Source organism: Haliotis rufescens, unplaced genomic scaffold, assembly GCF_023055435.1.
Source record: "Haliotis rufescens isolate VD_foot unplaced genomic scaffold, xgHalRufe1.0.p SCAF_9, whole genome shotgun sequence".
NCBI lineage: Eukaryota > Metazoa > Mollusca > Gastropoda > Lepetellida > Haliotidae > Haliotis > Haliotis rufescens.
This window is the reverse complement of record NW_025964383.1, coordinates 7,862,516-7,890,506: the sequence shown is the minus strand read 5'-3', so window position 1 is coordinate 7,890,506 and position 27,991 is coordinate 7,862,516. Positions and strand designations below refer to the sequence as shown.

At 40.1% G+C, this 27,991-nt stretch overlaps 1 protein-coding gene across 1 annotated transcript; it reads left to right on the top strand.

Moving 5' to 3' along the window:
* The first annotated feature begins 161 nt into the window (after positions 1–161).
* On the top strand, positions 162–27,779 carry LOC124129008. Its single transcript, XM_048390610.1, has 13 exons — positions 162–2,077; positions 3,525–3,846; positions 4,347–4,444; positions 4,728–4,857; positions 5,110–5,180; positions 5,569–5,668; positions 6,176–7,255; positions 7,378–7,430; positions 7,625–7,676; positions 7,874–7,965; positions 8,348–8,405; positions 9,644–9,700; positions 26,904–27,779. The coding sequence occupies exons 2-13, from the start codon at positions 3,573–3,575 to the stop codon at positions 27,581–27,583; spliced, it is 2,745 nt and encodes a 914-aa protein (XP_048246567.1). The 5' UTR covers positions 162–2,077; positions 3,525–3,572; the 3' UTR covers positions 27,584–27,779.
* The last annotated feature ends 212 nt before the right edge of the window (positions 27,780–27,991 follow it).

Below are 27,991 nucleotides of genomic sequence, written 5' to 3'. Positions count from 1 at the left end.
TGATGCAGAGGGATTTTAATTTCAACCATATTGTGTTTCACAGTGGTGACTGTAAATACACACTATATCCATCCCCATGTCTTTGTTGGCCTGGGTCCTCTATTGTCGCTATCAGTGCATTGTAACTCTGTATCTCTTTGTCCTTGTTGTCCTTGGACCTCTATTGTCGCTACCAGTGCATTGTAACTCTGTATCTCTTTGTCCTTGTTGTCCTGGATCCTCTATTGTCGCTACCAGTGCATTGTAACTCTGTATCTCTTTGTCCTTGTTGTCCTGGATCCTCTATTGTCGCTACCAGTGCATTGTAACTCTGTATCCCTTTGTCCTTGTTGTCCTGGGTCCTCTATTGTCGCTACCAGGGCATTGCAACTATGTATCCCCATGTCCTTGTTGTCCTGGGTCCTCTATTGTCGCTACCAGTGCATTGTAACTCTGTATTCCTTTGTCCTTGTTGTCCTGGGACCTATATGGTCTCTACCCGTGCATTGTTACTCTGTATCCCTTTGCCCTTGTTGTCCTGGGACCTCTATTGTCGCTACCCGTGCATTGTAACTCTGTATCCCTTTGTCCTTGTTGTCCTTGGTCCTCTATTGTCACTACCAGTGCATTGTAACTCTGTATCGCTTTGTCCTTGTATTCCTTGGTCCTCTATTGTCACTACCAGTGCATTGTAACTCTGTATCCCTTTGTCCTTGTTGTCCTGGGTCAGTTGGTGTATTGTGCATTAGTATCTGACAGTGTGTTTGTGGCCGTCACAGTTACAAAGGGGCCCAGTATTCCGTTCTTGAGCGTAAAACCCCTGGCCAACATTAGCCTTCTGTCATCCTTGGTTTTAGATCCTGGCTGCATTCAGGTGACATTATAGCAGAGAAAGACACATCTTGGTCCTTCATTAGATATCAGTATGTTCAGGTTTGTTTTCTTCAACTGGTGATTTTAAAGAACCACACGAATTCAAATCTATTTGCCACGTATAAACAATATCTGTAGCTATAAACCTGGTGGAGTGGACAACGTCTATTCCTTGGTCTGTACCACATGAACCCTACCACCGTGAGGCTATGATTCAGCCTGCATTCGTATCACCACATATAATGTATGTAACAAAAACAAATATTTGTCATTTCAAACACTAGTTGGCAGAGGTTTTTGAGTTTGCCAACCTATGTTTGCAAAAAGATGCTGTCGACTTTAAACATCGCTTCATGGTTCCAGCAGGTGTACGTCACCCCATGCTACAGTAGGCTTGTAAACGTGAACACAGGGTAAGACGGTTGTGTTGTCACCGACATCAAACTCACGAAATCTCAACTGTGTGTAGTTCAACACTAGTGCCTGGGTTAATAATTAGGACTGTGGCACAATCGAATAAATAATATATTTAGTGAATTGCTTACGATTCACTTTGATTGAATGTGTGCTTTCAAATTACTAGGCAATGTGAGGACACTGAGAATCTGGGACGATTCATACGACATACATAGAGTGTTGGTGACCTGTCATACCCCTGAATATTGCTGGGTGCTGGCTTTAGAACAGATCATCTCGGATCCATATTTTTGTTTTGTATTGAAAAAAACTAAAATGTACAATATTATTACTCGTTAATTTGATATAGAACCACTTCAGCCTTGATCGTCATCCGGGACTTCGTCTGAGTTTAACGTCACTTGTGAACAATATTTTAGTTACATGACAGTCAAAGTTGTTAGTACATGTATTGATAGAAACCCATTCCAGATTGGAGGACCGGTTTATGTAACGATGCATATCGTTCAGCATGTATACTGCTGCAAAACAATATGAAATAGTGAAACCAGAATGGGAATTGCGATCGACCACGAGGTTTGTGATAACAGCTAAACTGGAATTGCGCTACTGGGAAGACAACCTTGACAAAAGTTCCGCCGTCACGGAATGCATTTGCAATTGAATAACCTGACTATGACGACACGTTATCTTTACCCAATGAAGGCAGGTGTCTGGAGCGTCACGCGAGTAGGCAACACTCAAAGTCCAGGTTTCGTTTTGAAGCTGAACAAGGCGACGGCCATATTTGGGTTCTTGTTTGTTTCTTGTAAGTAAAACATATCTACTCACTTCTTGTGATTATATTACCATCTTCTTAACATATATTATGTTGTGCCGCTTGATGAGTGTTTACAGCTGTCTGACTTTCATTATAGATCTTAAAGCATCAGTATGAACTAGTTGTGTCTGGTGGGTGTGTGTGTGGTTATTAAGAGGAATGCAGTGGATGTAGGTCGGGTTGGGTGGGATGTTGATAGGGAAGGTGGACGCAGTGTTGGTAAAACGTCACCTTATGGCCCAGGATTGCAGTTATTGTCAGTTAAAGAGTCAGCATGTCAACACAGTTTCTTGTATCGTGTTGTATGTGGATACATCTGCTACTCTCGCCAACTGTTTGTGTGAACAGTATATGTACACTCGTTAGACGCGAAGATCTGACCATGTCAAACACGGATCATGTCCCACCCTGTAATTTTTAGATTTGGAAAGGGTGCCAAGGATCAAGCAACTTTGTTTGCAGACACTTTGTAAGTGTTGTACAAGTAGAGGTAGAGTGGTGGGAACGACAGGTCATGTTGTAACATGCTACACAAGCTGGCCACGGCTGGTGGTGAAGTCATTCTATAGGTTGTCATGGCTGCCACTCTGACGTCACGATGTATGAATAGCGCTTCGACATGCCTGTCAAGTGCACGAACTGCAGTGATGTGTTTCTAGAGCGACACAGCCGGGGTATTGTAAAGTCGGGTCACTCATGTCATCTGCTTAGCTTTACAACGAATGCAACGAACACAGCTTCACACATAGCCTCTTTGCTGTGGTGGGCATCGAACGTTGAAATCCATGTTTTACATGTAAATTAACTGTGTATACATTTGTTCAAAGGGTTCTGTCGCTTTATTTAATTATTTTGTATTGTATTGAGACTGCAATCTAGATATATCGCAGCCCTTAGAAGAACATACATATTTTATTGGGCATTTATTTCATTCAAATCTACATATAACTAGATCAGTGGGTGAGTTTAACGCTGTGTTTAACAGTATTTCATTTATGAGCTTATGTGGGTGGAAAGCCCGAAGTAATGCAGGTCTACTCCGTTTACTCCTTTGGTAAAACCCACGAGCACGGGAATGGTGCTGAAAAACGTAGACACAAAATCGCGGCGAACCTGGAATCGAACCCACAATCATAGGTTTCTGGCGTACCCAATGGACGCAACTTTGCACAGTGAATCGCGGCTCCTTAGACGGCTAAGCTACCCGTGGCCCCTATAACATAAAGGAAACCCATTTGTCTTTGTAAGATATTATGGGAAATAAAGGGACGAAGGTATCTACTTCAACACATTATACATGTAACAATACAACATGGAGAATTGCAATCAAAAGTACGATTTTCGCAAGGAAGAATTTGACCAGGACTTCTAACGCAGTATAAAAGCGCATTATGAGTTTAATTTAAGCTATTAATGTTTCCCTTTTACTTTGAAGAACTGTACCTTCATCCCAGCGACATTCCCACACACATGACGTCAAAAGATGGCTGCCCGCCACGTTGTCGTCATCCGGAGGAACCACAAGTACCTGAAGGAGTACCTTCAGGTGGACCCTGTGCTGGACGCCTTGTTGGAGGACGATGTCTTCACACAGGAGGACTATGACAGGTGTAGACAGGCTGGGTCGGAGAAATGTGAGAGGCTGTTAGAAATATTAAAGAAGAAGGGACAAGAAGGGTACTGGACACTGTGTGCTGTCCTTGATTCCTCACAGCCGTTCATCAAACAACGGCTTGATGAAACCTCCATGGAAGCAGGTATGTAAGTAGGGTTGTCACAAGCTGCCAGAACTGCCAATAGCATACAGCTATCAGTTGGTCTAGTATTTCTGGAACTGTGTTTTTTGTGCATCAGAAATGTAAAATAATATCCCGCTCTTGGAATTGGTTTAGATTGTTGTTTGGAGAACTAAATTCTGCCAGGTTACCACATTAAGCCTGGATATTCATTTAGATCACAGCCAGAAAGTCACAAGGTCATTCTCTCCCATTCAACAAATAATATCACACGTTTATATCAATACATTGGGGTAAGTCTATGACAGTACGTATGAACATAAAAAAAACATTAGAAAAAATAAAATGATTTTAAAAAGATAAATGCAGTACAATATGATATGATGCCGATAAAGAGAAGTGCTATCAACCACAGATGTGCCTAGTTAGTAGCTACTCAACAGAGGAAACAAAATGTCTTCAAACAGCGAGTTATATATTGTCTTACTGTTTTACTACACGCGCACTACTCTACTCTTCAGGTTGTTCAGATCTCGTCTATGTCAACAAGTTCAAGCTGGAAGCTCAGTACAAAAAGGAACTTGGTGACAAAGAGGACCAGATAGCTGAACTGCAATCTGTGAGTAGTCCGAACACAGTTAAATCTTGTCTGCTCGTCATGTTAAGATACCCCTGTATTGAGATGAGATAGGTATGTATGAATTAGTACTGCACATGTATTAGGTATCAGATGTGCAATGTTAGTGAATGTACGCTTCCCGAAACTCTCCTAAACATCAAGTTTATATTACATTTTCCGAGACTAGTGAAACAGGCAATACATGTGATAAGCTGCAATGTCTAGGTGTATTTATATGTAATGAGTGTTCAGGTGTTTACTCCTCGTTCACATCTGTTGTCAGGCAATGGAAAGAATTGAGGAACAACTAAAACAAAAAGACTTGGACCACGCTGAACGGGAGGAAGCAATTAAAAAGGAGAGAGAGGAACACATAGCACAGCTAGAAAAGCAGAAGGAGGAAGTAGAAACATGTAGGCTGATGTTTGCTTTCCTGTTTCAAGTCTGTCTTTTATTTGCAAGTTTGATTTTACCTCTGCTGCCAGTGTTGACGTTAACACGTGCAGCATTGCTGATTTCCATTGACCTGTATAGTATTATTAACCACACGATGTCATTGCTGGAGATACTTTACCTCCACATCTACAATAAAACATACACTGGAATTTGTATTTTGATCAAAGAAGCAATTAACTGATGTGATCCTTGCAACTTTCTCATTTCAGTGAAAATGCAACTGTCAAAGTCAAACGATGATTTGCAGCAAAGCCAGGCAGAATGTGACGACGTGAAGAAGGTAGGAATGAGTGAGTGAGTGAGTTGGGTTTAATGCCGCTTTTAACAATAATCCAGTTTTATCGCAGAGTGTCAGCTTAATGTGGGAGGAAAGCCCGAATTGATGCAGGTCTCAGACGTTTACCACTTCGGTGAAACCCACGAATACTGGTATGGCGCTGACAAACCTAGAAACATAATCGGGGCGAACCGGGATTCAAACCCACAATCATAGGTTTCTGGCGAGCCCAAGGGACCCAACTCGCGGCGCCTTAGACGACTGGGCCACCCGTGCCCCCAGGTAGGAGTGATGTTATCCTGAAGGAGATACTCGGAAATAGAATCACTGTTGCATAACTACACATGTAACATAAAAGGACAAAATGAAGCAATGGTACTTGTCATTTCAGAGACTGCATGAAGAACAGGAGGCATACGAGGCCTTGACAGGGGTTCCTAGGCCACAGTCCCCAGATATGGAAGACAATGCAGTGCCGGTCCAACATACAGGTACACTGAGAAAAGGGACAATCAATCTCACAAACGTAAATAGTTAGAAACATAATCATAATGAGGTGGGGAGATATGGGGCTTAGCTTAGCGAATACTTGCGTGCGTGTGTGTGCATGTGTGTGCGTTTGTGTGTGTGTGTGTGTGTGTGTGTGAGTGCAGGCGCGCGTGCGTGTAAGCGTGTGCGTGCGTGGCTGCTTGTACTAGTCCTGACTAATGTTGATTTTACAGCGCTCGTCCCATGAGCCGCAGTTTAGAATGAACACCCCTATCATACACAATATACAGACGCCGAGCACACCAGTCCTTGTTTTAGACCCTTAATATCGAGGTCCACGCAGGGTAACAAGTACCATCTTTTAACGGCTTTTGGTCAGGGATCGAACCCCCGACCTTTCGCTCCACGGACAGGCGCTCTATCCACTAGACCAAGGAGGCAGCTTAATCATGAAGAGCTTAGTATGATATTGAATATATACATCTTACTGTGTTGTTTTTTACCCCCAGGTTCCAGTGACAGAATGTGCCAGTTTTCAACTCAATCTTGCTGTGATGAAAGTCAGCTTTGTCTCCTTCCATGTCTTCATTCTGCCTGCAAACCATGCATTGATCACCACTCTGTCCAAGCACAGCAGAAGTGCCTCCAATGTCCCTGTGGTCGTGAGTTCAACATGGAACAGACTGAAGTAGATCCTGTTGGACGCAATGAGGCTGCCTATGCTGCCAACGTTGAGGGAGACAAGAAATGTAACTACATTGAGGGAGATCATGACGCAAAGGCTGAGGTGTACTGTCACGAATGTGATAACCTGCTCTGCTCCGACTGCCATGAACATCATGACCTGCCGAAACGGAATAGAAACCACAGAGTGGAGGAGGTCAATCAGACAGAGAATATCCCCATGAGGCATTGGCTGAAGGAACCTAATTGCAGAGACCACCCTGAGAACAGGCTGCAGCTGTATGACCACACATGTAAGAAGGCTATCTGTATTGTATGTCTACATGGGGCCCATAGAGATCACAAGAAAGAAGACTTGAATCATGCCCATGAGAAGGCAAAGGGTCAGCTGGAGGAAAAGTTGCAGAATCAACAACGTAAACTGAAAGATGTCACAGACAGAAGGGCAACTGTCAACAGTCACCAAGATGAACTGAGCAATAAACAGAGAAAGCTGGAACAAGCCATCATTACGGTTTGTAAAAGTGTGGCTGTAAAGTCCCTTCATCGACAGCGAAAACTGAGGGAAGAGGTCAAAATGAATCTGGAGGCCCATAATAAAACAGTTCAAGAGACCCTTGACACTATACATGACGTCCATACTTCCATTGCATCCACGATAGACTACACACAGAGAACACTGGAATCCACAAGAAGAGAGGAGCTAATCACTATCACTGCTGCAATACTGAAGAAATGTGATGAAAATCTGAAGAGGGAACTTCCAGACGATGACACAAAAGATACAAGGATCCTCCTTTCCTTTCAAGGCCAGAAAGCACTGGAGAAACTCATCGATACATTTGGTGGCCTTGTCTCCTCTCTTCACTTGGATCATATTCCAGACACACAGCCTACTTATCAAAGTAGGTATATCTAAGAACATTCATGTTAAGATAATACTCAGCAACCCACTGACCAGTTTCTCATTCCACTGCTGAAACATTTGCTTAAATGCCTCAACTACACTTATTCTTTATGTCCTCAGATCTGCTTAAACAGATACACCTGCTGACATTGAGAGAACAAAAAACAATCACGGTAATATGTTGTTTAAAAGAAAATTAAATGTATCTAAATACATTGAATGCAAATATTGTTGGAATCAATTAGAATATTCGGCTGATGAACATGGTTGGGAGTTCTATACCAGTTCTATGTTATATAAAAACGTCACGTTACAGTCTCTCAGATGGTTGAATGCCCACAGGTATATATTGTGGTTGTCATTTCAGCTGCATGAAGGACGATGGCGTCAGCTTCTCCAGATTATACATGACATCACAGGTATAGTATGATACCAGGATGGAGGTCGGAAGGAGCAGATTAAATAAATCACTTATTCTATTCCAGTCTTTATAGCAAAACATCAATGTACCTAACGCATACTTGAACGACTCGAAATGTTGGATTTAAGTAAACATGCTTAAACAATTTGAGTCACGTAAAACAACGTTCAAATATGTTTGTTTGTCTTCCAACAGGAATCAAGGAATGCGACTCTACTGTATCTGGATCACAGGAACTCCAGCCTGCACAGCTGACATCACAAGACGTTTATGAAGCTGTCACCAAAGTACGTTCAATAACCCAATGAGGTTCCGGGTCTGAATATGTCCCCAGAACCAATGCTGATTGTAAACAGGCGAAAAGATGGATCAGGTCATTAGGCTTGTTGATAGCGTGTCATTATTCCCCGACGGCGTGGGGGGTTGCACATAAATCAATCATCGGAAATGGCCCTGATACGATTATGTACATGCCGCCGCCATATAGTCGGAATATTGCTAAGTGTGGAGTTAAACAACAAACAAAAACGTCATATCACATACTAATGATCTGTCGCTGAATCTTCAGTTGCATTCAGTAAAAGTAAGTCAATCTCTAAGTTGAAATTGTCCATCCTATAAAATGAAACAGCTTACGCTAAAAACAATCTCTTAACACCTTTGTTTCAGCTCACAATTCGAGCATGCATCTCCGCTGAGACAGTACCACGTGAAATCTTCTTGCGAGGTTCGTGCAGGACAACTGATTTTAGACCAAAGTCAAAACTTTATTCCAGTGACTATCAGTATAGAAGATGCCACCAGTTCCATCTAGAGTGCTACAATATCAATTATGTATAGTAGATAGGTCATTCATTTGCTTAGATTGTGTAAGACTAACACTATACCTAAACTACCACAAACAGATTACTCAGAGGTCAATCAATTCTTCTTTCTATTCTCTTGTTACAGTCTTTTATGTGAGTCACATTATGAAATGGGGACGGGATTGTGTAATGGCAGGACATATTTCGTTAATGCAGAAACTTGTGGTATTTTTTTATATCGGAAGTATGTTCCATACACACGTAAAAGTGTCAGCCTTAAACTTAAGGAATTCGGATTCCGACAAGTAGGGATACGTGAAAAGAAACAAAATCTTATAACGTTGTTTATTACCCATTCAATATCAGACAATGCGAAAATCCTTACGAATTGAGAAATGCGGGGCAATAAAACACAACCCGTCATATACTTGGCAAATATCTGTGAAGAATGACGTCTCCACTTGGTCACGTCGCTTGTGCAGTAGAAGGAAACACATTTTATATAGCTGTTCAGTTCGTGTTTGATATTTAGCCCAAAGGATTAAGGATCTGTGATTAGATAATTACTTTATCTGTTGCATGTTGTTCATATCTTGAACGTCTTCAGCATGTTGATTTAATTTATTATAAAAACAAAGAAAAGAGCACGATGATTTGGACCTTTGGTCTGAGTGGGACTGAGGGGGTACATCCTTCAGTCGTCGAGGTTCGTGATAAACTGTTCTACTTACACGTGGCTGTATCAGATGAGCACTGCACGGAGTGTTTTGACACATGCATGACGACAACACGATATCAGCTATGTGTGTTGGTTGAAATGTAAATTATGAAACTACAACATGACTAAGCTGTGTGTTTCATTTGTGTGAGGGTGCTTCACCATTGTGTGTTTCACTTATGTGAGGGTGCTTAACCACTGTGTGTTTCACTTGTGTTAGGGTGCTTAACCACTGTGCGGGACACGGTTGACCCAGTCCTCTGAAGCGCAACAATTCACACAAAGCTGACACTCCATGATATAACTGAAATACCGTTTTAAAAAAACACACCTCACAATCTTCTAACTGTGCAGGTCAACTGGGAAACAAACCATATTCACATTTCTTCAGAAGCAAATGCGCCAAAGTTGTGTGTTACATTGTAATCTATACTTTTGCAGGCTTTTCTAGCACACTGCACATCGTCAACGGGGACAGCGGTGTCACATACTTCATGTGTAAGTACATTTGAATCATAGCGATAGCAGTCCGCTCTGCCAGGCAGTCGCATCAGTAGTAAAAAAACACTTCAATGAAACTCAACCTGAATGATAGTGTGTGATCACGCACTGACGTCATGGATCCTTGCTGTCCACTACTGGTGTCTGGCTGTGTGGAGCTGGAACACTACTTAAAGAGACGGAGAACAAGCCATGCATTCGATGATTGTATCCCACTTGTAAAGAGTGAGTGAGTGAGTGAGTGAGGGAGGGAGCAATACTCCAGGTGTATCGTGTACCCTTGTCGGGAAACAAACTTAAGCCACCAGATATGTATTGAAAACGTTAAACTACAACAAACTGTAACAAACAAGTCGATTCACAAATTCACGTAAGAACTATGACATTGTAGATTTCAGTTGATCAGTTCACCTTGTCGAGGAGGTTAATGAGACTGAGAAACATTATTATTGTAAAACACGTTCAGTTAATCGTGTACGTTTATCCGTTAACATTCATCTTCAATACTGTTTCTGAATGCTGTGAGGTGAAATGAGGTTTAACGTTCAAAGTTATTGCTCTTATAGAGCGACGTGCATGTACGTGTGCGCGCGCGCGTTTGTGGCTGCTTGTACAAATCTAGACTAATACCGATATAAAAGTGCTAACTACCGTGCCGCAGTTTAACATGAGTACCCCACAGTATACTGATTCCATCTTTTACTATCATCTTGCCGTAAAAGGCGACTATGCTTGTCATAAAAGGCGACTATGCTTGTCGTAAGAGGTGCGTTTGTGGCTGCTTGTACAAATCTGGACTAATACCGATATAAAAGTGCTAACTACCGTGCCGCAGTTTAACATGATTACCCCACAGTATACTGATTCAATCTTTTACTACCATCTTGCCGTAAAAGGCGACTATGCTTGTCGTAAAAGGCGACTAATAGGATCGAGTGGTCAGGCTCGCTGACTTGGATGATGCATGTCGTCGATCCCAATTGCATGGATCGATGCTCATGATATAAATAACTGGATTGTCTGGTCCATACTCGATTATTTACAGACCGCCGTCATATAGCTGGGATATTGCTGAGTGCGGCGTAAAACAACAAACCAAACAACCAACCATCTTTGAACGTCTTTTGGTATGATGCGGCCGGGTATCGAACCCCGGACCTTTAACTCCCCGCATGGACGCTCTACCATTGGATCACGGAGGCAGTCTGTTTCTGAGTAAAACATAATTTGACATATTGGTTGTAATATTGCATTTCATCCTTTTTGAACACATTATTATACTTTGTGTCAGTGCTAATGGCATATATTATGCGTAAATCCGAAATTCTAATGCGGATTTCAATATCATTGTATTGTCACTTTTAACGCCGCCACAACACTTGTCTGACAATAATTGTAAAGGTTTATAAGTATTAATAAACCCATGTATGGTGATGTACATGCTTATCGTAAGTGTACATATGTGTATGATACTGATGATGAAGGCCGTATCTGTTGCTATGGCAGCAATATTGGGACGGTGGCAGGCTTGTGGTTAAAGCGTCCGATCATCACGCTGAAGACCCGCGTTCGAATTCCCACATGGCTGAAATGTGTAAGGCCCATTTCTGGTATTCTCCGTCGTGATATTACCGGAATATTGAGAAAAGCGGCGTCGGTGTTCAACATTAGAAAACAATTCTGATTACTGATTTCTGAATTTTAGTTCTGGTAAATGGGTTAAAATTTTGATGTTGAATGCAAATCAAAAGAGTTGGAATTCGCTGCCTAGTAGTATAGGTAATGGGGGTTCTGGACCACTTCCACTGGAGCAGGATTCATATACCTATACTGCTACTACAGAGGGAATTATTTATGCCAAAATGATTATGCGATTTAATGATAGTCATGAGATTAAGTTAAATTGGCTCTAGCTCACCAATACCTATGGGCCAATGATACAATTTTTTATAGGTAATAGGGGTTCTGGACCACTTCCACTGGAGCCAGATTTATTACCTATACTGCTACTACAGGTGGATTTTTTATGCCAAAATGATTATGTGATTCAATGATAGTCATGAGTTTGACTCTAGTTCACCAATACCTGGGGCCAATCATTGCTTTAGATGAGTCTAAATGGTAATAAAAATATTCTTTATTATTTTTATCGATAAAGCGATATTCAACATTTTTATTAAGTTCTTCGTTCATTTTACTAGGAGCCCAGACTATATAACTACACTCTTTTTGTAAATTGATAAGAAACAATTGATAACCGTATTTGGTTGGTTTGACATCACTGATATAATAAAAACCTTGTGGTAATTCTTTCCATTTAATAGTTTTTTCCATTATTATATATTTATGTAAGCATTTGTCTAAATGTGATCAAACGATAGTAAACAATCTATTTTTAATCTCCAACCAGTTCTTTGGTTTTGGCACGGAATAATTGACGCGCTTGTTGCCTCCCCTGTTCTATGAACTTTTTTTTCTCGTCTTCGCTAATACCACTGATCTTACGAGATTTTGATCGAATCTCCTGCTTCATTTCGTTGTATTTGGTGAGTTCCGACAGCACTAAACGAAACTCATCCTCGGATATCTTACAATCGGCCATTGCTGTCGAAATATGATCCTCAATGCTGTTCAACTTTGCTTCGGCGAGTATCCGAATACTATCGTGTTTTAATGCTTTCTTTTGTAACCCACGAGAAATGATTTTTATCGCTATTCCTGCCAGTCCCGAGACTCCAGCGGTTATTTCCATGCCGAGCACGATAGGCGCGGCGATTATAGTTGATAGTAAACCGATACCCGCTACACCGAGTCCCATGCCAGATACTACAAGAGCGGTGTCAACTCCGTCCAGAGCATTCACGGCTCTGCGATACTTTTTATACAATCCAAGTCTCAACTCCCTATCCTTCCCTATTCGATGTTTTATGTCGCTTATTTGATGTAATCGAAATCCATCAACAGTTTCCATCTTTTCAAATGCTTCACCGAGCGCCGGATATAAACTCATAGTGTATATAACGATCATATAATAGTCTTTAATTGGTCTTGCTTAAATGTTTTGAGACTATACATCAATCTTATCAAATGTATATTATACGGCAAGAATATCTTAGTAAGAGAAATGCTGTCACTTTTAATAATTTGGACCCCCTCGAGGGTTGCAACGGGCGATGCTCCGATATGAATAATACTGCAACGTTGACGCTCGTGTTTCTTGAGCCATTTAATCGATAGACCTTGTAATATTTCGAAGGCATCTACCGGTGCATCTCCGAACAAGACTTCAATAATAAGAGTAGAAATATTAGGTATTGCACTCAAGTTAACTTAAATATCTTCGAATTCAGTAATCAAATTTAAAGTAACATTTTTTAAGGCCGGACGACTATATAAAATATGACCTGGGTTTTCTGGCAGGGGGGTAACTAACACACTTTTTCGTTTTGACGGGATATAAGCCGCGAGTACGATGCCACTATTTATTATCTTAGTTAAATTATGTCCCTTACCTATCATCACATAAGGTGGGGTAATGACGATATTCAGTAGCCACTCGATGTTTGCTTCAACCATAGCCCATTTATTATCGTCGTTGCGAGTAATATTATACGAAGTGTTTTTAATTAGTCTACTAACGTCGACATCGCTTAAATCTTCTAGATTACCCGTGAATGTGACTTCTTTCTGCTTGTATACATAATCGTGTAAGTGTAAAGCGTATAACTTACCATTGTAACCGGGTTTATCAAATCCTTCTGTGTCTCCGAGATCGGAAAGCGCAATTGTATTACATTGTCTTAGTGTTCCAGGGCCTGATGCATCAACCATTATTTTTAATATGGAGTGTTACACTTAAGTATCCTATATGTACAGGTTGATGTTTTACATCTAATACAGAAATTTTGAGGTCTGAAATAATACCACGCTTCAATTTTTTATATTGTAATGACGAGAAAGATTCCGTTCTGCCGCTATTGTATTTTTCATTTTTCACTGGAACACTTCTGAGCAGAGTTGAAGGACTTTCTAGTTGAATATTATCCGTCGTGCTTATTTGATCAAGATGGATGAACAACTCTTTATAGGGAACTAAATCGGGTAATTTAACATCAGGATGTGTGCCAATTAAGCGACTAAATTCCTCTCTACCTGATTGGTCCAATACAATTATATTTGCATGGTTCCATTTCACTGTCCCAGTTGCCTCATTTTGTGTGAGACTAGCTCCATTAGGCTTTAAAATTTCATCACTGAGTGAGCTTACGCTGTAATACCCATCAGGTATAGTAATGGATTTGCTAGTACCATATGAAGTTAATATAATTATCCTATTATTATTTTTTGCAACATTTATATTGGTCCACCTCGGGTAATACGTTACGTCGCATAGAGCGACTTCGAGTTGTCCATCCGAGTTATCGATAGTACGAAGCAGTTCAATAGACTGACCATTTGTTATTCCCAGGAGTGTAACATACATATCAAATATACAATGATACTATATCATAACTTAACTATGGAATCAACCATTATTTATAATATGGAGTGTTACACTTAAGTATCCTATATGTACAGGTTGGTGTTTTACATCTAATATAGAAATTGTAAGGTCTGAAATAATTCCCCGCTTTAATTTTTTATATTGTAATGTTGAGAAAGATTCCGTTCTACCGCTATTATATTTTTCATTTTTCACTGGAACACATCTGAGTAGAGTTGAAGGACTTTCTTGTTGAATATTATCCGTCGTACTGATCTGATCAAGATGGATACACAACTCTTTATAGGGAACTAAATCGGGTAATGCATATACAGTCACTGTTTTTTTGGGTGGTAATAATGCTGACTGTCCAAGTCCAAGTGTAATTGCTAAGTCCTCGTAAATAATTACACCTTTTTCTCCAGTGTCTATTTTCACTGTCCCAGTCGCCTCATTTTGTGTGATACTAATTCCATTAGACTTAAAAATTTCATCATTGAGTGAGCATACGCTGTAATACCCATCAGGTATAATAATGGCTCTGTCAATACCATTGTTTTCACCTGGTATACTCATATTATTATTTCTTTTTATAGCATTTATATTGGTCCACCGTGGGTAATACGTTACATCGCATAGAGCTACTTCGAGTTGTCCATCCGAGTTATCGATAGTACGAAGCAGTTCAATAGACTGACCATTTGTTATTCCAGGGAGTGTAACATACATATTAATTATACAATGATACTATATCATAACTTAAATATGAAATCGACTCACATTACTAATCAATCGATTATAGTAACTGCCTCCGGTGCTGAGTTTACCGTTAAATTCAACGATATCTTTGAAAAATACAGTTTCACGGCAACTAACGATAAAATGGTGGACGATTGGTTTAACCGTCCGATGCAATTTTGGCAGAATCAGTTAAACTTTGCCGTATGGTGTGCCACAACGGGATGTGGCGTATCTGTTAATGCCCCGGGATTTAAACTATATAAGTCTGTTATATTATTTCACGTGTACTATCAGATTAGACGTATACTTAAAGAAATTAGTGCTCCATTACCGATGGATCCAGCATGGAATCACGCAAATAATCATTATAATAACAGGGCCTTCGAACGTATTTGTAATGAATTTAATGTTTCTACGAGTAAAGATTGGCGCATTAAAGGACCTAGCCATGGTCTAGGTATTCCGTACAATGGACAAAGAACTATTAAAGATAAAAGCGATTATTTAATTAAAGAGGGTGTGATCCCTTCTGGCTTTGCTCTCTCGAGTAAACAGTTTAGAGCAGATCGTATGAACTTTGAGAGTGGCATTCCTTATATTATCACAAAGTTTGTGCATCCAAACGATACAACAGACGCTTGGAATGAATTTCTTAATGATAAAACGGAAAATAATTTTACTAACCCAGGATTTGAAAGAGTTAATGAATCGATAAGAACTTATGTATGGGCAATTCTCGGAGCGCAATCGCAAACACGAACGTCCATTATCGGTACTGGGACGGCGTTCGATGCACAAAAACAGTTTGTCGCAAACGTGGAGGACGCCATTAATTCACCAGTTGACATACCATCGTCTATAAAGCGTTTTCAAGATGCATGAGAGTACGCTCAATCCAAAGTGGACTACATTTATATGCCGGGACTATACATGTCTCCGAGTAATATGGAACTTAAGATCGGTGAAGTGATAGGTTATAATAATAAAATTGTTATCGCTACCGATCAACAAAAACCAGGTATAAATTCAGATATTAACGTCGAATTAATAACGCAAACGATCACGGGCGAAAAGGGAATAGTCAAGCCGCAGTTATCTACTAAAACATCTTTTAAAGCTCAACCATCTACTATCGCACAAGTGCCACCGCATGTTGAGGCTAAAAATCAACAACATATCGATGAAAAAACAGCGCTTGTAGTGGGTGGAGTCTCGGTTGGTTTACTCATGATTTGGTGGTTAAATAGTTCTTAGCGAATACGTACAACAGCCCGGCGATTGCTACGATCAGCCCCCACAAGTTTTGACTAAGCCAATTGGTGGTCTTAGCTAATAAATTCAATAGCCAGGAAACAACACTCCTTATTATACCGGGAAGTGCGGCCGCGGCTTTATCAGCTAGCTTTCCCAGTGCTGAACCTAATGCTTTTAAATGCTTTTTTATCCACTCTTTTATACCATTTTTATCGTTAGGCGGTGTACCACCACCTGTACTGCCACCTGTTAACGAGAGTCAAAGTCGATATAATAAATCCCAACGCGGTTAAAATACTGGCAATTGTTATTCCCTGTTCTCTGAACAATGTTTTAATTTTATCGGCCAGTGTAGTGTCATCGTTGAGGACTTGATCGATAGTTTCTCGAATTCAACTGATTTGCGAACAAAGTGCCTCTCTATTAGTGGAAGCTGCTTCGAGGCGGGCCGATCTTTCGTCTTCTAAGTTACGCAATCTTTCTGCTACGCGGCGTCTACTGAACTCATCACCCGCCTGTTCGAGTTTTGTTTTCTCTTTAGCTATATGCTTGTCAATTTCGGATATCTTGGCTATATTATTGATGAGTTCTCGCCGCATTGTTCGCATTGCCTTGTCAAGACCTCGTAATTCCCTCATACTGAACTCCGAATATGGTACCTGTAACGTGGAATTATCGTAATAGGTATCTAAGATTTCTCCGAGTCCGTCTGAGGCCATGTTAGAGGCTTCTTCCAAATTATCTGTGTTACCGAGTTCTTCCCGCACAGTCCTAAGAACCTTAGTAGTCTTCGCGGAAAGTCGTCGGTAGTCCACAAAACCTAATTTATCACGAACAGTGCTGATGCCGTGTTTAGTGGCTATCGTAGACAAGGCTAGGGGCTTACGAGTACTAGAATGTATAAGATCAATATCCGGAGCGCCACGCAGTCGCAATATTCCTTTACTATCTATTGTAAACTTTGAATAGTCACGGCCTATTGGGGTATCTTCTTTTAAGGCATCGTAATAATCATTGACGGACGATTGTAAAAGTTCATCGTTGAGATTTGTGCCACCAAAGTTGGTTTCATCAGTACCCTCTTCGTTTGGGTTATCAAAGTCATCAAAGTTACTTAGATCAAAGTCATTATGTTCAAAATTAGCCATTTTTATATTAAACATAGGGTACATAATTTCAATATAAACAATGTCTTCGCAATACGGACGCAAGTTCAACCCACAACGTAGACTTCGAGATCCATTAGGGGTCAAAGCAATTCGTCAGTCTGTAACTAAAACTAATAACCCTAGTACCATAGATCAGAATCAAACGCTCCTGGTTCGCTTTCCTAATCTCGGCGCACACGATGTGTTAGTTCCGGGAACTGTCCGACTAGCATTTACGATTAGTTTGACTTCTACAGACGTTAACAGGGACCCCTTTCCAAACATAGGTCGTGCTATCGTTAAGAAAATAGCCATTAAAATTAGCGGTAATGAGGTTTTGAGTATCGACGATAGTGATGTATACTACTGTTACATGGATCTATGGAGAACGGATAAAGAGCGGGAAAACTTACAGTACCAAGGTATTTGTAATAAGAACACATTGAGACTGCGCGTGGGCGCTGAAAATGGTGTTGATACCAACGAAAAAGATAAGGCCATTGCCGACGCATGAGGTAACAGATTCTATATTCCCCTAGACTTTGAATTACTAGATTCCCACATGCCCTTTTATCAAGCATCCCTAGGCGATAGGTTAGAATATGAACTCACTTTTAATGACTACGGTAGAGTAATCAGAGCTGCTGATGGAGGTGCTAGCTATTCTATTGACAATATCTCGCTGGAGTACGATATGATAACGGATCCCGAATTAGCCAGACAAATTCGTAGCCAGTATACCGGAAGTTTAGCCATTTTGTACGATCGCGTGCTGAGACATCGAAAGATCACGAGGGACAAAAAAGATACGATGTGGAATATCAATATAAACGTCCCCACGAGGTCGTTGAAGGGTATTTTAATGTTGTTCAAGGACCCCTCCGATGCGTTTAAAAGAAATACCGAGAAGTTCTACAATCCCAAGATTACAAAAGTAGAATTGACTATCGAAGGCGTTCCTAATCAACTATATAGCCAAGGAATGCTAGCGTATCACCAGTGGGATAAGATTAAAAAACTTCCTTCTATAAAACGTTCTCCGGAAGTTAACGCGGTCGTGAAAGATCTGTCTCTCGGGAGTGTATCGATGGGTGAATACCTCACCACGAAGTACGCGCTATGGCTCGACATGCAAACAACGGACGATGACCAATTACACGGCAGTGGGAGGAGAATAGAAAATGCTAGCGAGGGTGTCACCATACAGATAACGAAGCTCCAGGAAGCGGCTGGTAAATTGAACATATATTTGTACGTGATTATGGATGCGCAACTTAATATACAGAATGGGAGATTCCTGCAAGCAATCTATTGATAATCTTTTACCTAAAGGCTCGCACTGCGGTATCATATGCGGGCAAACGGGCTGCGGAAAAACAGCCTTTATTCTAGATATTTTAGAAAGTCATTATCGGGACGTTTTCGACCATATTATTATTCTGTGCCCGACTATAAGCGTTAATAAAACATACTTATCTAGAGATTGGGTAATGAATGACGACGGGGTACACAGAGTCGATCCGAGCGATCGTTTACAAGACTGCCTCCGACTATGTCACGAGAAATACAAAGGAGAATCGACCCTTTTCGTAATAGACGATTGCCCCGCGAGTAAAGAACTAACAAAAAAGAAAGATATGCTTTCGTATTTAGCATTCTCCGGACAGCATACTCAGCATAGCGTTTGGGTACTTACTCAAAAATACAACTCTGTCCTGAAAGATCTCAGAGAGCAGACCAAATGGGTAGCACTCTTTCATTGCAAAGACCGAGATTCATTCGAGGAATGTTTACGCGAAAATGATGTCATTTATACCAAGGGTGAACGAGATAAAGTCAGAAAACAGTTAGCGGCAACGAAGCACTGTAAACTCGTATTAAAAACCGATCAACCAGCTGCTTATGCAATTGCTTAGCAAAATGTAGCACAAAATGTAGCAAAATGTAGCAAATATAGCAAAATTATAGCAAAATGTAGTAAATATAGCAAAAAAATATGATAAATTGAACATAAGTGGTTAATATGACATAAAATGTGGTTCGAAATCCTCATTCTTTCGCAACAGTTCATTATTACGGGATATATTGGATATGCTATATTATATTATGTTAGCCTTAAATATCTCCTTAGGTATTACATTATGGAATGTGACGAACTCATCGAACAAATGCTCAAAGAAGATGATGTTGATCAACAAGTTGCAGATAAATCTTTAGATAAACATAGAGAAAGACTCGCCGCTTTAGTAGCCGGTGGAAAATGTTCTCAATATTTGGGAGAAAATTATACCATCGAAAAAATTGATAACATGACCGACGAAGAGATTAAAAAACTGTACGCGCGTTTTGAGTCTAGACTGGGAGCTACCATGACTAGAACGATAGGGTCTTCTATATTACAACTATACACAGCCGTAGCTAGTACGTTTCTCCCCATCCCGGCAGAACATCGCCTGTATTTATGCGAATCTCTAGAGAAAGACCCATTCATCGAACACGCTATAAGCTCAGTGAGCTGTGAGTTTTATCATAGATTCGGAATGTTCTTAGCTCCGTTCACCACAGCTTTAATAACGGCTAGGTATTGTCAATTTAAACATACATGCCCACTTAATAATAATGGAGACTCAACAGGTGACACCACAACAGATTGTGAACGAGGAACAACAGATTGTGGAACAACAAGTGAACACACAACAACAAGTGAACGAGAATGTGAATGCACCACATGTGAATGAGAAAATACTAAAACCCAGAGTTACCAAGAACCCCCCAAAAATACCTGCAGGAAGAAAGGGAGGGCTGGCGCGCAAAGCGAAATTAATAAATAATTCAAATATTAATCCGATTAAAACATGGGCACTAGTAGGTGTTGCTGGTATAGCGGCTGTATGGTTCTTTTATAAGACCGGAGAAGAGAAAACATCACCCCCGCCGCAACAACAAGTTCAATTAGAGGTTAGCCCGCATATAATGCTATAAGAAGCATGACTACTCCAGTTACAGACGGTAAAATGTTGCTAAACGCGACGTATCATTCAGCGGTGGTCACCGGCTTGGCCATTGGCTATGCCCGTATGGCTAAAATGATTACTAAAGTCACACCTCCCAAGCTAGATTTTAATGGATTTGACATCGGAATGATGGTTCTTGATATTGGATTGGCTATGGCAACGAAGGATATGCTCATCAAACAAGGACTTATCCCGGAAGACATAATGAAGTAATTAAACATTTGAATATTTTATATTATTAAACATTTGAATATATTATATTCATATAAACATGGCAACAATTGCGATGATGGTCGGTGGAGCTGTTGTTAATGCTCTAGCTTTTTCGGGGAGTAATTATTTATTTTCCAGTATGAGGGAATCAAACGCTAAAGAAGTTGAAGAGGAGCGTAAACGACATAACGAAGCTTTAGAACAATACCAAGCAGCCCAGTTACAATATACACAGCAGAGAATGAAGAGATTAGACTTTATTCATGAACAACTGATTAAGGAAGGACATTCAATTCAAAGTTTAAGGATGTCGAATATGCCATGCACGAATACTTCCTTGTTTTTGGGAAAAAACTAGACCCAATACCAAGTGCAACAATGAGTCAGTTTTATACACCGTCAGAGGAACAAAAGAACCGAGAGGTCACATTTATTATTATTGGATTGACTTCTCTATTGATTTTCAGCTATACCATGAATACGCAGTGACAGCTGTGGCTATGCATAAACCATGATCTATAAATAGCCTAATCAATATCTCGCCTAGTGTAGATGTGATTTGCATTTAGACAAATGATATGATAGATGTATATACCATGAATAACTGCAAGTTTACACTCATGGGTAAGACTACTCTATGTAATCGACGCTGTGTTGATGAAATTTACTGCGGTATACACAATTATTACATCAGGCGCGGACACATAAACTATAAGTGTTCTGAATGCGGGATAGGGGTCAAAGGTCGTTATTGTTTATGCAAGAAACACGGTGCTGATAGGGTCAGGAACCAGATTATTTATGCTAGGAAGAGAGATTACATCAATGAGAGGAATAGTTTGGGGAGAATACGTATTTAGATATATGAAAACAACCAATTAGACATTTGTCTCATTTTGCATATACCATTCAACCACAATGGTTTTTGTCAGAGAATTAAAAGCTATGGCAAAGCAAAGTGGACTGCGTGGATATTCTCGTATGAGAAAAGCTGAATTGATTGATTTACTCGGTTTGGAATACAACAAACCCCAGACTGTTAGAGAACTCAAAGTTCGAGCGAGAAACAGTGGGCTGAGAGGTTATTCTCGAATGAGAAGAGCTGAATTGATCGCTTTACTAGATAATAATCAACCTAATGATAATGATGATATTCAACCTAATAATGTGATATTGATAATGATGTTGAGAATAAACAACAAGAATTAATATTTGTACCCATATCTGCCGGCGTTGGTAAATATCTAAGAGGTTGGAAGATGGATATTAATTCCAGCATGGATGTTAACGATATTAAGCCCATCATATCGAGTAAAATTAAGGAGGAATTAGATGATCTACATAGTATAAAATACCAGCTGACAATTAAAATGACATTGAGTAAAAGTAACACAGACGATAGCACCGAATATACCGAACCATATTTCCAAAGCAATCAAGAAGTTATAACCGAATCCGATACTATAAACGCATCATTAGATACATCAATTCAGAGGATACAGGAAACTTAAGAACGCTGGACTAATAGAGGTTCGGGTTGGGGTGTGGATAAAATCGATAGTTTATATTTAGATATAGCGAATTATATGCCCTTCAAAGGTGGATCTTATATAGATTTACCCACGTATTATAAGAAGAAAAAAGCCATAATTAACGTAAAAAATAAATCCGATGACTGTTTAAGAATGATGATAAGATCTGCATTGTTCCCCGTAGACAAGCATCCGGATAGACCTTCTAGCTATCCCCAAAACGATGGACTCAACTTCGATGGTATAGACGAACCTACACCAATATCACAAATTGATAAGGTGGAAAAGCAAAATAATTTAGCTATAAATGTTTTCGGACATTCTAAAGGAATTGTTGTACACAGGATAAGCTCCGCTCCGGAACATATTCCCAGAATCAATTCATTTCTGATCGAAAAAGATGGTAAATATCATTATACGTGGATAAAGAGTTTAAACAGGCTACTATGCGATCAAACAAAACATAAAGAAAAGAAATATTTCTTCAAAAGATGCCTACATGGGTACAGCAGACAAGATCTATTAGAAGCGCATAAAGAAGACTGTAGAGGTGTTGGACAGAATGCTATCAGGATCGATATGCCTAAAGAGGGAAAAAATATATTAAAATTTGAATATTATTGTAATCAAATGCCAGTACCGTACGTAATTTACGCCGACTTCGAAGCGCTTATCAAACCCATAGATAATACCAACCATAATAATCAAGATAGTAGTTTTACCTACAAAACTCAAGAACATATTCCTTGTGGGTTTGGATATATAGTTGTAAGGTATGATGGGAAAACAAACCCGCCCGTGATTTACAGAGGTCCCGATGCAGCGGGAAAGTTCCTAGAATATCTACAAAATGAAGAGAGAATAATCAGGGAAAATTTATCGTGTAAGATACCCATGCGTTTGACGAGGGATGATTGGAGGGCTCATAAGAAGTCAACGATTTGTCACGTTTGTAATAAACCCCTGGATGGGGATTCCGTAAGAGATCATTGTCACGTCACGGGTAATTATCGGGGGGCCGCTCATAACGAGTGTAACTTGAAACTAAAAATGAATTCTCAAACAATACCCATCCCCGTTGTGTTTCATAACCTTAGGGGATACGATTCACATCTCATTATGCAAGCTATCTCAAAGACCGACGGCGGTTTAACGAGCATTCCTAACAGTATGGAAAAATACATATCGTTCTCGTTGACTAAACCTATACATTATAGGGACAAGGATGGGAAATCTAGAACAAAGCAAAGTAATGGGCTTAGATTCATAGACTCCGTACAGACTCAGTTGTTTATTGAGAAAGGATTAAGAGGTGGTATATCGATGGCAGCGAAAAGGTATTCTAAGGCTAATAATAAATTAGTGGAAGGATACGATCAGAGTAAACCCGACACTCATATATTATATCTCGACGCTAACAATTTGTATGGATGGGCTATGAGTCAACCTTTACCCACGGGTGGTTTTGAGTGGGTCGATGATATCGATGTGAATGATATCCATAATATCCATAATAATGATGCGAATAAAGGGTACATACTAGAAGTTGACTTGGAATATCCAAGTTCGTTACATAAAGATATCATAACAGTTATCTGCTAGCTCCCGAAAGATTAATGGTTAATAAAGATTGGATGTCGGAATATCAACGCTCCTTGATGGGTAATAGTAGGTTAGCTAACGTAGAAAAACTCGTACCAAATTTGATGGATAAGAAAAAATATATAGTTCACTACAGAAATCTCCAGTTGTATCTATCGTTAGGTATGAAACTTAAGTAAATACACAGAGTTCTAAAGTTTGATCAAAGCCCTTGGATGGAGCCCTATATAAGGTTGAACACAGATTTAAGAAAGATAGCTACCAGCGATTTCGAAAAGAATCTGTATAAGCTCATGAATAACTCAGTATTTGGTAAAACTATGGAGAATCTAAGGAAGCGTGTTGATGTTAAATTAGTCAGATCTAATGAGGAAGAAAGACTCAGGAAACTTATAGCCAGTCCGGCTTTTAACAGAAGCAAGATATTCGATAACGACTTAGCCGCGTTGCATATGCAGAAGAGTAATATAAAATTCAACAGACCGGTGTACGTCGGTATGAGTATTCTCGACTTGTCAAAACACTTAATGTATGACTTTTATTACAACGAACTTAAGAAGCAATACGGCGATAGATGTGAGGTGTTATATACCGACACAGATTCTTTGTTGATGGAAATACAAACCGAGGATGTGTATAAAGATATGGCAGAAAAAATAGATATGTACGACACGAGCGATTACCCAAAAGATAATCCACTGCACAGCGTTGTAAATAAAAAGGTGTTAAGTAAGATGAAGGATGAATGTGCTGGGACCCCTATAGCGGAGTATGTGGGATTAAGACCTAAGATGTATTCTATAAAGAAGTCCGATAATGGTGACATAAGAAAAGCTAAGGGTGTTAAGAAGTATGTTGTAAAAAAGCATATCAAACACGAACAGTATAAAGAATCATTATTCAACGGTAGAACGTTCAAACACGAGATGAACTCTTTAAGAAGTTACAATCATAGGATATATGGATTAAGAATGAACAAGACATCATTATCCCCCTTAGATACAAAGAGATGGATTGATAATGATGGTGTAACTACCTATGCTTATGGTTATGATGGTAATACCGTACCGTCGGGAACTATGAACAACTCTTCTCGTACAAATGCCCTACCCAGTCCATCTTGAAGATAATAAAGAATAGGCTCTCCTTCTTTCGTAACCAATCGACTAATGTTATACGTCTTAAGGGACCATATGGGATCGGTTGCGCGACGTAGGCCTCCTTCGAGTTCACCGGCCTGGTATAAATATCTTACCCTTACTCTATCCGGAAGTTTTCGTTCTTTGCCTCTCCTCGGTGCTGAAGATTCGGAAGTCACGGATTTCATTTCAATAGCATCGGATGGTTTCTTCCCTATTAATCTCGTTACTTCATTATTCAGCGCTGATACAACGGCTGATAATTGTGTCACCCATTCGGTTGATCTCAATCACTCGGATTTCATTTCTATCCCATACTGATAGCCAAACAAACGTTCCGCTAATGTCCGGTTAAATCTTTCGACGATAGCTTGACTACGGTGGGCCTCTCTTTCACCACGGACGATTTCGACATCGTGCTTTGTTAACAGTTTAGTTACCGATCCCATAAACTCGCGACCGGAATCTACTTGAAATAGTTTAGGCCATTTTAGCGGTCCGCGTTTATATATGCGACTCTGTACCTCTACCTCTGTTGATTCTTTCGATGTTAATGGCTCAGCCTCTTTGTATCGACTAGCCACATCCACTACGGTTAAAGCGTATTTATACGTTTTGCCTTATCGTGGGGAAGAAACAAGAGGTCAGCCTGATGAACTTCATTCGTCGTAAAAATATCAAACTTCTTCCTCGGTATATAATGCGGTGCCGGTAAATATATCTGCCACATCGCTTGTTTCTTTAACCAATCCTTGGCCACATCTTTAGATACCTTAGCCGCGGTGGCTAATTTTTTTATTGCTCCTATACCTTTCCAATATCCTCGTGGGCTATAGTAAATTTTATTCATTATTAATTAATATTGATGTTTCGTTTAATACATCTCATGACTATCGTTAAATCACATAATCATTTTGGCATAAAAAATCCCCCTGTAGTAGCAGTATAGGTAATAAATCTGGCTCCAGTGGAAGTGGTCCAGAACCCCTATTACCTATAAAAATTTGTATCATTGGCCCCAGGTATTGGTGAGCTAGAGCCAATTTAACTTAATCTCATGACTATCATTAAATTGCATAATCATTTTGGCATAAAAAATTCCCTCTGTAGTAGCAGTATAGGTATATGAATCCTGCTCCAGTGGAAGTGGTCCAGAACCCCCATTACCTATACTACTTGCCTAGATCTATATACTGAATTACTGTCATTATTGTTCTCCAACTTCTAAATCTGTTCAACTCTGTGAAACTCAGGGTCGGGTGATTGGTGAAAGAAATAACAACACAACGGCAAGTTAGTCAGTTAACATTTAGCATTGTTGACTTGTCTATCCTCAGGATAATATAGGTGTTACCACAATGTAGATCGTTGTTATCATATATTATTTAGTTATTTTATGTTTACGTCTGTGGGAACAGTTTTAGAAGTGGGTGTATTTAATACTGAGAATGTATTAAATAATATCTTTGACAACATCTTTAATAATCGTGACGATAATCTACATCGTGTCCCAGTCACAACACATAACGCGACATCCTCCCGTCCAGCGAGTGTGCTGAAACTGTGGCCAGTGACTGAAGCGGACGTAGAAGTTACCTGTTCACACTGTGTCTGTTGAACAATCAAGTGTAAAAATATCGTCAAACAGGTTTTTCCATCTTATTGTTTACAAAATTGTACAAGAAGAGTTTAGAATTGCCATGATGATAGTTTTATCGTGAAATAATGTGAAAACACTTGTGTATTTAGGCTGTTGTCATCTATTTCTGATTGCTGAAACAAACCAGCTCAACTACAACTTTGTGAAAAAGTATTTAAAACAGCATTCATTTGTTTATAAATGCACACAAAAATGTATGAAAAACATTTTGAATACCTCCTCAAATAATTTCACAGCGTTATTGTTACTATTTATGGCATTGTAATGTTGAAATTCACAGACAGACGAACATGGCAGCCGATCGTTCAGTGTGGTGTTTTGTAAACATTGAAACGAGGTTCACAATAAAATGACCAATTTGTTATCTGAAGTCAGGAAATTTGGTAAACTGTAAAAAAAAATGTATATTTCCAGGTCCTAAACTACAACTGGACGCTGCTCGAGCCAACACAGACTACTGCCACGTAACTACAGACGGTGAGCTGGTCACCTCGCGGCGCACCACACGACACAGAGACAGCGGCAGGTTACAGAGATACTTCGGCACCTGTAGTTCCACCCCCATCCCCCTTACTCCACCCCCCTCTAATGTCACCCCTGCCCCGCACACACCACGATACTGGGAGACCCACTCCAGGGTGGGTGTGGAGGGTGGTGAGTGCTGGCCTGTCCTGGAGATGGGTGTGGGGGAGGAGAGCCAGGTGGACAGTGAGTGGTATGTTTATGAACAGCGCCGCTCCTGGTGTGTCGTTGTAGGGAGCTGTAACACACACCGGGGGAGTATCTGTACCAGGGTGTGTCAGCCGGGGGAGTGGGGGAAGTGTTACAGTGACACAATGTCTTCCAGACCCGGCACACAGGCCACCCTCCACTATGGCGTTGTGCTGGATGTGGGGAGGGGGAGACTCGCCTTCATCGATCTCCACAGGAAGATTGTTTTGGCCAAGGTGGATGTTGAGTGGAGGGAGTCTCTTCTCCCCATGTTTACTGTTGGGCTGCCAGATGACTTCACAGTCAACATGAAGGTGGTCAGCGGGGTGGACATCACCATGACTGACTCCAAGAAGTCACTTATTTATAACGCCCTCACATAGGAAATAAAATAAACATGAAATTGTGTAAACTTGTAAGTGTGACATATTTATTTAAACTGTCAAAAGTAATGTGATTGTATTGACTGAGGCGGACATAGAAGTTACCTGTCTATGTGTTGTTTGTTATGTACAAGAATGTAACAAGGTTAACTAAAAATGTTGTTTTCTACTCTGTAATATAATTGTTTTAAATCCCCACATGAATAGTGTTGTGCTGAAAGTATTGCAGTTGTGCCGCCACATTGTCACATTTGATGTCAGTGAAGAAATGGGATGAAAGTGATTGAAGCGGACATAGAATGTACCAGGGTACATGTGACGTGTGTACAGAAATGTTACAAAGTTCACTGAACATTTTGTTTCTCTATTCTCATGTGTCATGCTGTGTGTGAAAAACACTTAGAATAC